This window comes from Eulemur rufifrons, chromosome 29 (genome assembly GCF_041146395.1).
Source record: "Eulemur rufifrons isolate Redbay chromosome 29, OSU_ERuf_1, whole genome shotgun sequence".
In the NCBI taxonomy this organism is placed as follows: Eukaryota; Metazoa; Chordata; class Mammalia; order Primates; family Lemuridae; genus Eulemur; species Eulemur rufifrons.
The window spans coordinates 33155786-33171511 of NC_091011.1; the positions used below are offsets into that span (position 1 = coordinate 33155786).

Consider the following 15726-nt stretch of genomic DNA (forward strand, 5'->3'; position numbering starts at 1 on the left):
TAACTGCTGACTGCTACACTGAGAGGAGATTTATAAAGCTATATATCTCATCTCTGCCTTCTTTCCAATTTACTCGGGGTGGAAAATGACACTGGCCTTCCAAAACCTTAACTTATGTTTGGACCTTTTCCATCTTTGGGTCTTATTCTAGTGTTGCTGACCATTAAAATGAATATTTCAGTGGAGCTGGAACAGTCTTGTTAGCCCAAGCCAAGCTTTATATGGCTTGTGCACTTTAAGAGGTTAATCTAGCCAGCCAGCTCACTTTGTTCAGAAGTATTAAATGGAAAGACTATAACATTCAAAGAAAGGCAAAATTCACTGGGTAAGACCTCAATAATATAATGGAGCATAAAACTTCTAGAAATTTTTACCACAATATTTTATGAAACATATGCACACACTCACTGGAACAGAATCCAATTCAAACAGTTTTGAAGGTCAGTTCAAAGTTACCACATATGCAGTATCTCCGTAAGAAATAGGGACTATTTCAAAAGTGCCTAGATCCAGAAGCTTTCTTTCTCCTACTTAACAGTTTATTATCAGTCCAGCAGTGTACTACGTAAGGAAAAAGTCACCTACTACAGCAATGATACTATTTTCAGTCAAAGTATAAAGTTTAGTAAAACGTTCCAAATTTCCATATCAACACATCCTTGTGTCATGGGACAAAAGGAATCACAGCCTGTAATTCTAGAAGGAAGTGCTATTTTAAGTATAGGCAATAAATACAAAAATTAAAAACAATTATGTTATTCTCAACTTCAAAATCAATTATGTAAAGCCTTTGATGTTCATTGTTGTGAAAGGATCAAAAGACACTCAATTCTTACATTTATAAGAAAAATGAAGTAGGAATGAGCATGATTATATCCAAAGATTAGTATTATTCTGATGTTTCTAAAATGTCCAAATTCTAGGGGCAGCTATGGTTCTCCTAAGGGGAAGGAAGTAAAGGTCCACTTTGTATGACAAAGGTCAGATTTCTGCAGGCAAATGAGACCTCTGTAGTTGACTGTTCCTGGGTTATCACTGTCTGGGGAAGGTCCTGAAAGGTCAAGAGAGATTCCAAATTGTGCTCACTGCTTAAGGGACACCCCTGGGGCTACCTTAACCAATTTAAGGTCATTAGGATTTTTCTAGCTCTGGTTCCAGTTTTACTCTCTTAAATCTTGCTAATACATATTGGCAATTCAGTAATGATATAGATTTAAAAGAAATTAAAAGTATTAAGTATTATATGCAGATCAAAAGATAGAATACACTCATTTAACAATTTATTTTAAATCTAAGATTTTGATGAAATTCAAATAGACAACAGAGATTTAGAATCTGGGGCCCTAATAGAAAAGCATGACTCTATCTGTAATAGCTGTGCTGGTATTTCTAACTATATGATCAATGACACTATGCTAGATTTCATTTAGTATGATATAGCTTTACACAAAAGTTATCTTAAATAGTTTCCCCAATCATCACATATGTTTTATTATGGTAAAATTTTTATCATTCACTCCTTTTGTTATGACTTTTGAGTCACTGAAATGTACCAAATGCTGAAGTAAAAATTCACTATTTGACAATATTTCAGTGATCTACAGTATAAATATATGTCTAAAGTTTCTAACAGTGGAGTTGGAGATATACCAAATTAATTATATTTATAAAAGTTAAAAGAGTTCTTCCTCTTTTGTGATTAATGAAGGGTATCTTTAAGTATTTTAGATAGCATGTAGAAAACATCTGTATTTAATTATACCATACTTTTCTTAAACAGACAATGGGAACTGAATTAAGGAATATTTTGAAACCCCTATAGAGATATTAAAGTATTAATGGCTGTTCAAGAACTTTATTGCTACAATGCTTGAAAATGTTTGGTTTTACAGATCAGCAGCCTGACACTTCATAAATATCAGATTTTCAATATAAAAGGGAGAAACTTGAAATACTGAGTAAATACAGAAAATATACTACTAGAAAAGACCAGAGATTTTCACTATTATTACATATCACATAATCAGGCACAGAAAATGTCCTGCATATCTGTACAGATTTGAATAAGAATTTGTAATATATACCCTATTCAGGATTTCTTTTTTAATTTTGTTGTAGATTGAGAATTTCTATGAGAATGAATTAACAGCTTGTTATTTATTCTTCACAGAGGAAAAATCCTAAGCTATTCTCATGGAAACAGTAGGACACAAAGTGTGGGTTTTTAGTGCTTGTCCTTAAGTACTGAAAAGATCAGATTTTCTTTCTGGATGCTTACTGGTCCCAAATGCCACTTCTTTTCAAAGTCAGCATCAATTCTGCAGTCAGTTTTCAGTCTCCCAGTGGTGAGAATATATTCAAAGGCTGGTGCTCAGCAGGATGGAAGTCTTTCTCTGTGAATGTAACTATATCACTCATCAGTAACCTCCTGCCATAAGGGGACTTGTATTTTCTTTCCTTTCAGTGACTCCTTGGGCTCTTGAATGCCAGTCATTGCCCTGAGACCTGGGGCAGTTTACACATAATCTCTGTCAATAGTTCCTACTCATGCCACTGGTACAACTAAATGTCAAAGCTGCAGATCAAAGTCTCCACATTCTAAGACTCATGTCCTTTACGGATCAATTTCCATAAACTATATTCCATGTTTTAGAAATATATAGGGGCGCACTCTTTGCTTTCTTCCTTTTATCCCAGAGAAGTTTATTTATAAGACAGACAATCTGATAATCTACAGATAATAGTGTGAAATTCTGATGCAACTACATAAGACTCAATCAGTCTTGCCTTTGCATACCCTTCTATTAAAGTATTTTACAACACCTATCATCTTTTAGCAGAAATGCAAAAATCTTTGGGCTATTAAAATAAAAAGGCACAGATTGCTTTGTAGTATTTTCCCAGTGCCTGGTACAATATGGGCAAGATAGTGGATAATAAATTCTTATTCATGATTGATTTTATTTTTAAATCTTCATTATGCAGGTAAATTATATGACAAAAAATAGCTTCAGCAATTGTTTTTACTGTCTACATCCATTTTATAGACAGTAAATCCATTTTAACTATTCAAAATTGCTTGGAAAAATGAATATAAGTATTTGAAATCATTCACTCTGTAGATTTCAAATATAAATTAAATAAATCTCTACTTCTTCAAGTAGATTTGAGTAAAATATAATAGATCAAATTATGTTCTATAAATACCTTTTCAGATCAGTTGTACAGATAAAAATTTTAAATTTTACTACTGTCTCTAAAGAACTATATTTGGAAAACAGTGTAAGATGTGGAACAGAATGTACACAAATGCTATTTATGTGTATATCTAGGTAAATTTAAAAATATTTATTATAGCAGTAAGAGCAAATAACATGTTAAATATGCACATATCAGAGTGCTCAGAAAAGAGAAGAAAATAGGAAAACAAATACAGGCCTTAGAGCCACCAGATTATTTACTAAATTCCAAATAGAACCTTCATTGTGCTATTTTCCCTAAACAAAATTTAATGTAACTACATGAGATTATTAGGTACGAATCTTTACTCTGAGTTCTCCTGTAATCTATGAGACATTAGGCAAGTCACTTACTCAGCAGGTAGCCTTGGCCTTACCTGTTTTCACCATATAAGCAATTAAAATTTAAGGTTTTAAAAAGAAAAAAAAAGTTTATTATTCCCATTTTTGTAAGTAAATGGTTGAGGCTCAGGAGAAAAACAAATAAACGGAAAAATTACAGAGGTCCTTGTTAAAGGAGAAGAGTTAAATTTTCTGAGAGATCAAATTTGTATTTTCCTTTATTCTACCCTTTATTGCTAATAAGAAAATAATTTGGCTAAAACCCGAATATGATAAAGTTTTAAATTTAAAAACAGTACTTTTATTACAGTGAATCAACCGATGTAGAAATGAGCAGGGGTGTGTGTGCTAGCGCATGTGTGCACATGGGCTTGGTAGCATGTTCATTTATGTTGGGGGCAGGGTGGAGAGGGTATAATATCTAGGATTCAAATCCTTTGATTTTTCTCTATAAGTGTGGTAAAATGAAATTACAGGTCTGTTATGGAAGAACAAGTGGGGCTTTTGTTAAATCAACTTACCAGTTTTTCGAAGGGGAAAATCATCCTTTGCATCTTGGGTTCCTGGTAATGTGTATTTGTAGGATGGAGACGTTCCACTAAGGGGTGGAGAGCTTTGATCCAATGATGTGTGGTGGGCAGCCCTAGAAAAGACGAAAAAGTTTCACTATTTACTCTGAAGTTTTTACTGCATGTTGGTCAGCAAAAATCAGTTGCACATGCTGTACACATGCCTCAGCTGTGTTTATGTTCTTTCTTTTTAGTGTATACAAACCACGGCCTCATGTAACCAAGTTCATTGCAGCAGTATGTTATGGAATGATGCTGAATTCCTGAGAATGTCCACTACACAGTGTATAGATAGTCACACAAAAAGTTTCCTTCACTAAAAGAGAGAATTTACCAAAAGCCTGAGCTTTTGATAATCTGAGATCATGCTATATGTTTTCTGAAGAGCCAAACCAGGGGAAAAGTCATTGTCTCAATTTTTTTTTTTTAGTCAACAATGTAGAATAACCAAGGTAAAAGTAAATATATACAAGGACTTTACTTTTAAAAGTTGCTAGATAGTCCAGGCAAATACATCAGAGTAGCTTTTTTACTGAAAAGACAGTATTGTGCTAAGAGCCTCAGGTTTCCTGACTTTGACAGCAGTTCCAATAGTAAAGAATGGAAATCACATTCTTCAATATGAAACTGATTTTTAAGAATATTTTCTTTTTCCACAGTGGATATAATGAAAGAAATGTAATCTTGCTATTGGAGAATAAAGGACTGAACATTGACTATCCAGAGGATATTAGCTTTTTAATATACAATGAAAACAATGAACAAGGAATAGCATCACCACCACCACGATTGTTCTACCACTATTGTTTATTTGAATCATACGTTCTCAAGAATTTACTGGTTTAAGGATGTTTCATCTAGCTATAACTGGCAAAAATAGTATTAAAGTCAGATTCCATAAATTAATGATTTATAGTTATCTGGAGCTGGACACTCCTGAAGTTCAATTCTGTAAAAACAAGGCAGGATTACTAAGTACATGTGAGAGCCACGTTTAATACACCCAAGAGAACAGCTAAAGAATTTTCAGCTGACAAGTTGTTTGCATGCAGTTGTTTCTCATTACAAAAAGGTATTATCTTTTCCTAAAACAGGCTTTAATTTTGAAGCAATTACGAATTATTTATAAATTATGTATGTAATTTTAGATAACAAAATGGTATCCTTTTGAAATAGTTTGTGGTGTTGAAGGAGCGTCTGAAAATTTTCTTCAAAGATCACTTTCTCAAGTCAGCTAACATGCATGATAGAAATTATGTAAATCGTTAAAAAGTATTTATAAAACATTCTGGAATCTGCCTGTTACCTTTTTTGGGGAGAATGCAGAAAAGGGCAGATGCCTATAAAATAGGCTTTTAACTACAACAACCCTTTAAACAGAACTCCTGGGATGCTTACAATTTCAATACAACAGAGTAATCAAGTGCTATATACTGCCTCTCCTTGCTGATATAAGGGAGTAAAAAAGTATATAAGTGTAAAAGTCTATGGTCACTCAGCAAACACATTTATAAGAGAAATGAAACTATTATCTATTATTCTATTATCCATATCTGATTTGCCTATCAGTTCTTTGCCCTGATTTTTAAACATACCACATCCTTCTTATTTTATAGAAAGAAGAATTGCATTTGCATAATATCTCTTTACTGGACTTGGGGAAATACAGTGCCATAAAAACTGTAACATCACATTACATTATGTTGTCAGCTTGAGTGTCAGAAGCCAAACTATTATTTTACTGGGTGGGAGGAAATGGGGTGAGGTGGGCAGGGTAAACTATTCACTGAAGTCTTAGATTTATTTATTTAGCAACCTCCCTTCTCTTGCCCCTTCCCTATGCTCCTTATCTTCCTTCCTTCCTTTTTTTTTTTTTTTTTTTTTCCTTAATTGAGTCAAAAATCTTCTGGTCTTTTAAAAATAGCTCTGACCTTCGTTTTATATCAAGTCAAGTAAGATAAAATCACAATCTGTCAAGTCTTCAAAAATGATTGCATAGATATCAAATGCAGCATTTGAGAATAGAAAAATACAAAATACAAATTAATTTTTATGCCCCACCATACATGCTATTCATTCATCAAAGAACATATATATATATTCCCTTGTCCTCAAGACGATGAATTCTAATTTATTAGGCAGTTCTCTCTGCTGTGTACTTTACCACGTTATTTCATAGGACCGCCCCAGCAATCCTAGAGGGCAGGTACTATTATTGTCCTCTTTTTATAGAGAAGGAAACTGATCCTTAGAGAATTCAAGGAACTTGCCTATAGCCACACAGCTGAGAAATGGCAGGCCCAGGATTTGTACCCAAGTCGGCTAAATACAGAACCTATGCTCTTTACCCCTGGGAATGAAAACAGCCAAACACTGAACATACGTGTACCAAAGCTTGGGATGGCGGCTCACGGAATGATTTTTTCCATTAGTTGGAGTGTCTTTCGTTGCGGATTTACTCAATAGGAATTCTTGAAGCTTCTGCTTTACTTCTGTACTTGCTACTGCTCCTGAAACACCCACACACAGAAACAGATGTTGATTGTGAGTTTTGTCCTCTCATGCCTCTAGAACACTTAACAAAGATTAAGAAGTAACATCCCTGGTCACAGCATGTGAAGTTTTCCTATTAAAAGAAGAAACCACAGGCTAAATAGGCTTTAGAAAAATAGCATAGTAATGCTTTGAGACTACTGCTTAAACTGCCAATTTTCAAAAGACCTTCAATGTTTTCTTTAATTGCTTTTGCAAAAAGGGAATTCCCAGAATTAATACTTTTTTCTGAAGTTTAAAAAATACTGCTGAGGAACAAAACACTGCTTTTTAATAATCAAGAATCTTGGGGGATTAGATACATTTTAGATCTGGTAAATACATTAAAACGATCTTTTCTGAGTTGCTGGTTTGAAAAACTTAACTTTTAAAAACCACTTTGAGCATTAAACAAATAAATATTGCTGACAATTCCAGTTCAAGTCATCAAATTTTAAATCTCGCTACGACCTGATTTTGAACTGACCTAATGCAGGGGAATTATTTGGATCTGTCTCCCTCTTGTGGATAGTTCTTTGACAAGTGTTCTGCCTTAAATCTTCCCAAAGTTTGAGTATGCAGAAACTAAGTGGAGGCAAGGCTGACTTACAGAGCAATAATTACTTGGGCAGGAAGAAAGAAGGCATAGTGAGGAGATACGGATATAAGTTTATTATTAAATAGAATGGCCTACACTAGAATGCTTAAGAATAACTTTATTTTTAAGGTTTGAAAAACCAGAAATTAGCATCTTTGCCAAATAGTGCAATGTTTACTTCTTGAGCTGCTCTGCAGACTGAATAGAGACAGCTGATATGTGAATGTCAAAACTTTACAGTTGGGTCTATAGTTTATTCTTTTAATTAAACACAGACAATTTTGACAAATTTAATTCCACTCTTTGTCAGGCTTCTTTCTGAATGATGATCAGCTAAAGATGAGGGAAGAGAGTCCGTCTTTTACCCTGGTGCCTCTTACTTTCTCGTCCTCTATCTTTGCCTCTGAGAGGAGGAAGCTGCTGTTCTCTGCGATGCCTCTCTACTTCCTGTTCTTGCCTCTGCTGCTCCAGTTTCTGCTCCTTTTCTAGGAGTTCTTGTTGCTGTTTTATGGCTAGAAGTTCCTGTTGCAACTTGCGAGAAGAGAAAGACATGAGAGTGTGCAATTTCTTTAGGTTTCATAGACCAAAATTGAAATGTTATGAGTTTTTGGAAATTGTTTGTATTTAGTTTATATTTTTACCCACGTTTTCTGTAAGTTATTGTTCTCTAAAGGCAACTGACTAATGCTATGATGATCTTAATGTCATCAACAAGCAAGTTTTTAGGTAGCTCCAATTTCTGTGCCTCCCTAACAAAGCTAATTACCAAATTCACTCATGTCTTCTAGTTTCCATTGATTAAATCTTTAGTTCTCTTAATAAATTTGCTTTGTACATATGAAATACATTAAACAGGCAATGGTAGGGACTGCTCAGAAGTCTATTTTATAAAGTCTTTCACATTATAAACAAACAACTGAAATCTTCAGTTTTTATCCTTAGACTGGTGGGAAAATAATCAAAGCAAATAGAATGGTGAGATATAAGTTAAGCCGGGGGAAGTCTACCTGAAATAAATGAATGGTAAAAATGTTAAAACTTTACAGAGAAAATTCTCAATAGACCTATGCAACCTATATATCCATAATAAGTTCTTCGCTCAAAATAGCAAAAGTCTTATTCTTCCATTCAACACATAAAAACCTTTAGACTACAGACATTGATGAAGAAGAAATCACTTCCATAAAATTACATTTTAATACACTATTGTTTGGCTTTCTGAATCACTTAAATTCACTTTCAAACAATGGATAACATAAATATGAAGCATTCTTTTTTTTCCCCCAATTGTTTTCCATCTTTATTAATTGCCTTGCCAACATTCTGTTTACCTGTGCTGGAAATCTAAAATCTAAATAGGAAGCATTCTTAAGAGCCATTTTGAGATGTCAGTTTCCTTTCAGACTGAGAAATAAATGCCTATAAAATATAGTAAACGTGCTCACTGAGGAATAGTTGAAGACCTTCAGTTCTACTTAGGCTCTGACATTACTAGATATGAGATCTGGACAAGTTACTAAACTACTCAGAGCCTTACTTAGTTCCTAATATGTAAGACAGAGAATAATCTCCCTCATGCCTCATGTTCATAATTCATAACATTTAGTTTTTAAGTTTGAACCATACTAATTCTAATTATTATTACTACAGGTTGAGCATCCCTAATTGGAAAATCAAAAATGCTCCAAAATCTGAAATTTTTTGAGCACTGATGTGACACTGCAAGTGTAAAATTCCACATCTAATCTCAGGTGACAGATCATAGTCAAAACACAGGTGCACAACACACAGTATATTCAGCACCCCCAAAAGAAAAAAGACTCTCCAAACCCCTTCACTTGGGATATATTTTTTCAGCACACATCCAGATTCCCCCACACAAGAACACCCATAACGGTTAATAAAATTGTATGTGTGCAGGCCGGATGTGCCAACAGCAGGTTCTCCACATTCAGAGTCAGCAAGGATGGTGATGCCAAATAACCACAGATCGTTCAAATGGGCGGCTAAGATAGTGATACCTTTGCTTTACGATACTTCAATGTATGCAAACTTTGCTTCATGCATAAAATTATTAAAAATATTATGTAAAACTACTTTCAGGCTATGTGTAAAGGTATATATGAAACAAATGAATTTCATGTTTAGACTTGAGTCCCATCCCCAAGATATCTCATTACATACATATACATAAATATTACAAAATCTGAAAACATCCAAAATCCAAAATACTTCTGATCCCAATCATTCCAGATAAAGGATACTCAACCTACATTTATAACTTTCAATACTAATGAAGTTAGTACAATTTGTTTTTTATATTAAATAGGTACTTAAAACCCTGAATTTTATACCAAAAAGTAATAGAACAAAAATAAAAAGCTATATGGAGTGGCATCAGAATCACTCTGGAGCAATAAGAAGCTAACATTGTATGTCAACCGTAATAGCCATAACACTCCCAGCAGAATATGGTTAGAAGCATTTCTGGTTACTCTTCATATTAAAATCTTTTGACATTTTGGCTTTGATATACCAGTCTTTTAATGAATGTTTTTAGATATTCCTTTGTAGTAGAAGAATTCATAACTCTGCTTGAATTCTGCCTTAATGCTAATTCTACACAGATATTGGGATTGATCAAGTTGATTCAGTGCTTTACTTAAAGCACTGAACTTTAATCTTCCTTAGGAATCTAGAAAAGCATACAATTTATTTACCATACCTACTATTCACTATCAAAGTTTGCAGGAATGAGATTTAAAACAATAGAAAGAAATAAAATTTCACCCCTCTATTTCTAGATGTTCTTGCCCAGGAGAGAGGCAGGCTGACTTAAGAGCTTCGGATGTAGGCCAGGCAAGACTGTAAATCTTTGAGCAACCATTTACTGACACCATAGCCTTGGGAAAGTAACGTTATTTCTCTCTACCTCAGATTACTTGGTGGAAAAATGGTATCTAACTCAACAAATGTTGCTTATTACAGAAGCCAAAGATTCAAAAAGCTAATAGAATTAAAGCATCATGTACTGTGTCCTCCTTATATAATAAAATCTAAATGAATGTTAAAAGCATCAACTTTTAGCCTTACCTGTAAAAAACATAACAAAATAAAAGTTTTTAAAAAGCACAAAACTACCTAACTTTGAAACAAAATTTTAATTATGTCTTCAGTTTCTGAAAAAACAACTTATGACTTTGGAAAATCATTTTAAAAGTGAAATTTTCCTTTTAGCACTTTCATAATGTCAGTAAACCTACACTATTATTTTGCTTGTACCAAAGGAACAATTAATTATCTACTTACTGCTATTAACGTCTCAGTAAAATTAAACAATAAATTACTTAGTAAAAAATTTATATTGATTTTATGGCTACAAAAGGCATCAAATATAAATGAAAAGAAGTATCTAAAGCAGTAACTTATCAGTACTGGCCTGTATTCAGGGCAACATAACTCACATAGGGCAGCAATATGAACTACATAGTTCCTTAGATCTTAAAGTATGGTGAAGAACATAAATCTTGCTCATTTATCTCTGCCATGCTAACATGCCTGGAAAGACTGAAGAAAGAAATCTAGACATCAGTGTTCCTATTATTGTTTCATATTTCAAATTGAAATAATGCTTTAGTATTCATTCCGAAATAAGCTTTATAAACTAAGTTTACTCATATTTCAGAATATAGTCATGAGCTAATGATTCCATATGGGGCCCAAAAGAAAATCCTCACCCTTATTTTTAAGGAATCTTATAGATCAATAATATGTAAGAGTTCCTTTGGTAAAGTTCACTAGTCAAAGAAAAAAATTATATTTTATGTCAAGTGTAAAAGAGCCTTTTTAGAAAAATAAGATGATATAGGCCTTCCAGGCTAAGAAAATAGCTTGTGAAATAAGGAACATAGGGAACAAGATAGCCTTCTCAGACACTGAAATATTAACGTAGATTAGTTATCTATATTAATCCCATAGCAATGTGCTTGTTGTACTTGATATGCAAGTAATAGATTAAGTGCCTAAATACAATATAATAAAATATGATAGACTATAAAGTTTATTATGTTAATAAATTAGCATATATTGAAACCATCTTTAAAGGAGTTAGATAAAAAATAAATTTTTTTATTGTAACTATTTGCTGCTTTTATTTTATTGTCATAATAAATCCAAATTAAATATCCATGTAGACTAAACTAGCCTTGTTTTTAAATGTCTTTGTCAAAAAGTTGGCAGGCATTTTTACAAATAAAGCTAAACTAACAATTATCTCTGAAGATACAAAAGAAAAAAATAAAAACATAGACACCCCTAAAATAATCTGATAATAAAAGAGGCCATTGTTAAAAAAAAATTCTGGGATATGGATATATTTATCCTAGAATAATTTTAAAAACTTGAGTTTTAAATTGTCAACTACTCCCAAAATTCTTTCATTAAATTCTTATCTATAGTCTATAAAAATATTTGCACCAGTTTCTCCCTATATAACTCCCTGGAGCTTTTTATTATGCTATTGTTTTGAATGTACATACTATGTGATCTTTTCTATAAGGAAGATACGACATACTCAGAACATCTACTTATAGATCAAAGATTTTTTTTAAAAAGGCACTCTCTTCATATAAGATGACTTATTTTATCCTTTCTGGTATATAGCATATGCAGTTTTTGTAAAAATATCAACTGGATCTTTCCAGGCTCATGGTTCTTCTTAGTGGAGAGAAGATGGGGCAAATGAATAAAATCATGTAGAAGAGAATCTAAAACAAGGGTGGGAAGTTACTGTTCCCTACTATTGACTCTGTAAGGCAGAGGATAAAGAAGTGGTAGAGGCCCCTCTAAGAAGCAAAGCAGGTTTTCAACAAGTACTTACCCAAAGTACAATCACAATTTCCTTCAAGCCATATATCCATGTCTTAATCACAGTGGAAGTTCCCCCAGTGTCCCCATGGGCATTTCTTATGCCCACCATGTGCAGACACCCTGAGTAAGGTCAGTGACAAAGAAACATTTGCTACCTTGATGTGCTCCTGAAGCTGAGCCTGGTGCTGCCGTGTCAGGTTCTCATGCTGTTTCTGGAACTCTGCTATCAGGAGCTGCTTCTGGATTTGTTGCTGCTGCTGGATGAGAAGTAACTCCTGCTGCAGTTGCTTCTCACGGACGACAGGATCTACCACAGGCATCATCATCCTGAGGTCTGTCCTTAGGTCTAAAGGCGAGATGGGCTCCAGGCCCACAGGAACCTCTGATTTCACATCCACTAAAGAACCAGGAAAAAAGAGGGGGAGGGTAGAATACAGTGATAAAGGATTGGAAATTAGCACACCGGTTTGGAAACAAACAAACAAACAAAAAGACATTATTCCTTGTACAATGAACTTTATGTCAATGATCCTAGTCATTTCTTTACAATGATGATAGATAATTTGCATTTCAATTTTGATAAATGGGCTATATATGCTAATTTTTACTCAGCAATTTGTACTCTCGCCATGAATCTTCTACAATTCCCTTTTTCAAAGAGATGACTTCAATTGTTTACTAGTATCAAAGTCATTAATAAAACTTACACTACTGAACCACTAACAAAAATCCACTCAACTTAGGACAAAAAAATGCAACTATATTGAAAGAAAGATGTCATGTAATAAGAGAGAACTTCTACCACAATTAAATTTGTGCATTTGTGAACATTTTTCTTTGTTATCAGAATTAAAAGATACATTCAAGCTTAAAAAAGAAGGATTGTTATATAATATATTTTCAGAGCGATTGGACCTACCAAATACAGAATGCAAAACTGCATGCTAAAATGTGGGAAATGGTGATTAACCACAGTAATGGTTCCAGTTCCAAAACGTCAAGGAGTAAAAGTAGCCAAGTTTCTAAGTGTTGGTTTTTAAATAGTAATAATCTGTATCTTAGTTACCTCATTTCTAAAATAAACAAGGTGGAAAAATATGACGAAACTTAAAACAAGTATTTAATCAAATCACTGGAGGACTAAAGAGTTGATATGAGAATAACTATAGATAATAAATTTAAATTTATAAAAATTACATTAGATAATGTATATAAAATGCTTAGCACAACTCCTAGTAGATGAAAACGCTGCTTTCTAAAGGAGTAGTTTAAGCAGGAAAGCTCGCAGACAGGGTAGATATCCAGATATAGCACTTATTTATGGCTGGTGTCCATTCTGATTGGTAAGTGGCCATATCAAACTGGTTGATAAATATTTTGTGTATGATTCTTACCCACAAGAAGCAGCAGGAAAACTTTGTAGTTAATTGAAATAGGTTAAATTAAAGGCAACAGGGATTTTGGAGGGGAAACTGTGGCAAACTGTATTGCATGGCTCTTCAAAAGAGGTCAGCTACTACTCAGATACAACCAATTATTAGTGGAGGGAAAAAAAAGAAAAGGAAGATCCAGTAGACAAAATAACTCAATTTTTAATTTAAAAAATATTTCAAAGATTTAAACACTTTGGGAACCAAACAAAATGCTTCTATAAGTCAACTTTGAGATGAAGCCTTGCCAGTTTTCAACCTCTGTGTATAACCTAAATGCCTGTTCCTATTCTACCTGTGTAACTCTGAGGATGTTATTAACTTCTCTAGGCCTCAGTTCCCTCATCTGTAAAATGGCAATAATCAGAGTAACAGTTACAACAGACTTGCTAAAAGGTTTAAATGAGATTATCCATTCAAAGTAGTTATAGCATATAACACATCCCTCAATAAATGCTTTGTTTTTGCTTTTTTATTACATAAAAGTGGAAATTTCCTACATATTAAAATAAACCATCAATACTAAGTGGCTAATAAAAAAAAATATTAAGAACATATATGAAAAGAAGATGGTGTATGGTTCCTACTAAATATCAGAAAATAAAAACACTAGAACCTCTAGAGAAATAGACAAATAAAAAAAGAATACAATTGAACTGAAAATTGCCTTCAATAGTAAAGCAATGCAAATTATCAATCAAAATAAAGCATCATTAATTATTAAATCTCATATATATGATTCATGTGTATACATATGTACATACATGTATAATGCCCCATTATATAGGGTAAGCATATGACCAAAGAGACAGTTATTTACTGCAAATGGAGCTTCCAATTGGTATAAAACTCTGCAAAACCAATTTGGTGATATGTATCAAGAAGTGTTACATACTTCTATCATTTGATTCAGTTTTGCTAACTCTAGCATTATATCTTAAGGAGATAATACTGATAGAGGAAAAAACAGTTCAATGTCATCTTGTTTACTGGAGTATTATTATAATTATTACTGAAACCACCAACTACAAGGAAATGTCTAAGAAAAATATGTCACATTCATTTGGTAGAAAAATAAGCAATCATTAAAAATGTTGCTATAATATTAACTGAAAAAACAGTAAATATATATACTATGATAACTATTTAAATGACATAATTGTAATTAATTTAGTCAATATACACTTATTGAGCACTTTTAAAGTCCCAGGCTTCATTCTAGATGTTGGCATTTAGTACTTTAAAAAAAGAAGACAAAAATTCCAGCCCGTATTGAGCATATATTCTACTGGGGCTTTTAATCATATTAGTTTCTGAATTCTAAAAGCAAAGACTGGTGATAATACAAAACAGGAGATGATTGTATTTTGCATAGAAATATGAATGATTATCACCCTTCTGTTTTTTTGTATTTTTCTAAATTGCATCTAGTGCTCTGACTACTGGTATGTGTAACTAACTTAAATTTGCAGATTCTAGGTTGGAAACTACAAAGTTTATATTCCATGTGGATTTAAGAGCTATTTGCAGTGATTTAAGAAAGTCTAACAGAAATCCTGCCTATAAATATTAAGACTTCAAATACTAAAACATTAAATATTCTTGCTTGCCATTTGAATTGTATGTCCTTGTGCATGTAGACTGGTATCAATCTTGGGTTGCTAACACTGGTTATTTTTCAACGTATCAGTCAAAAGTTTTCAATGATGGTACTTGACGTGTCACTTTAATGAAAATGGGAAAATGATTTATTAATGAACTATAGTTTGGTAGACAGTTACTTCTAAAATATGATATTTGTTAATAGAAAGAAATTAATTGTGACACGTTTAGAAGCTAATGAGGATGATGGCCCATAAGGTCTCTTAGCTGCAGTGCACAGTGTAGAACCTTCAGTCAAGGCTCTGGAGTAATATGAAAGTTTTAGCATTAACTTAAAGACCTGGCATAATTCCAATGAAAAGCAACGGCTGTTAATGGTATATTTCATTTTTACATTAAAAAAGCCAAACTACAGCCTTCAGTTTTTACATGGAAATCCCAATAAACAAACGGTCAGAATTTAACCCTATAAAGACAAAATGTAAAAATTCAAGAGACCCTGGGGTCTCTTCTTGTTGGCATTTTTGTTATCCATAAACTACAAA

The 15726-nt window shown here is 33.1% G+C and overlaps 1 protein-coding gene across 25 annotated transcripts in view; it reads right to left on the minus strand.

Moving 5' to 3' along the window:
* The window catches only part of HDAC9 (histone deacetylase 9), an 830046-nt gene that overhangs the window by 339987 nt on the left and 474333 nt on the right, over positions 1-15726 (minus strand). For 8 of the 25 annotated variants that reach the window (XM_069462258.1, XM_069462245.1, XM_069462263.1 and 5 more), the window contains 4 exons: positions 12305-12546; positions 7661-7811; positions 6534-6660; positions 4103-4224 (listed from right to left, as the gene is read on the minus strand). In XM_069462258.1, the coding sequence (XP_069318359.1) occupies positions 4103-4224; positions 6534-6660; positions 7661-7811; positions 12305-12546 (642 nt within the window). Of the gene's footprint in view, positions 1-4102; positions 4225-6533; positions 6661-7645; positions 7812-12304; positions 12547-15726 lie in introns of all 25 variants that reach the window. The other 17 variants (XM_069462244.1, XM_069462246.1, XM_069462268.1 and 14 more) reach the window with 5 other exon arrangements.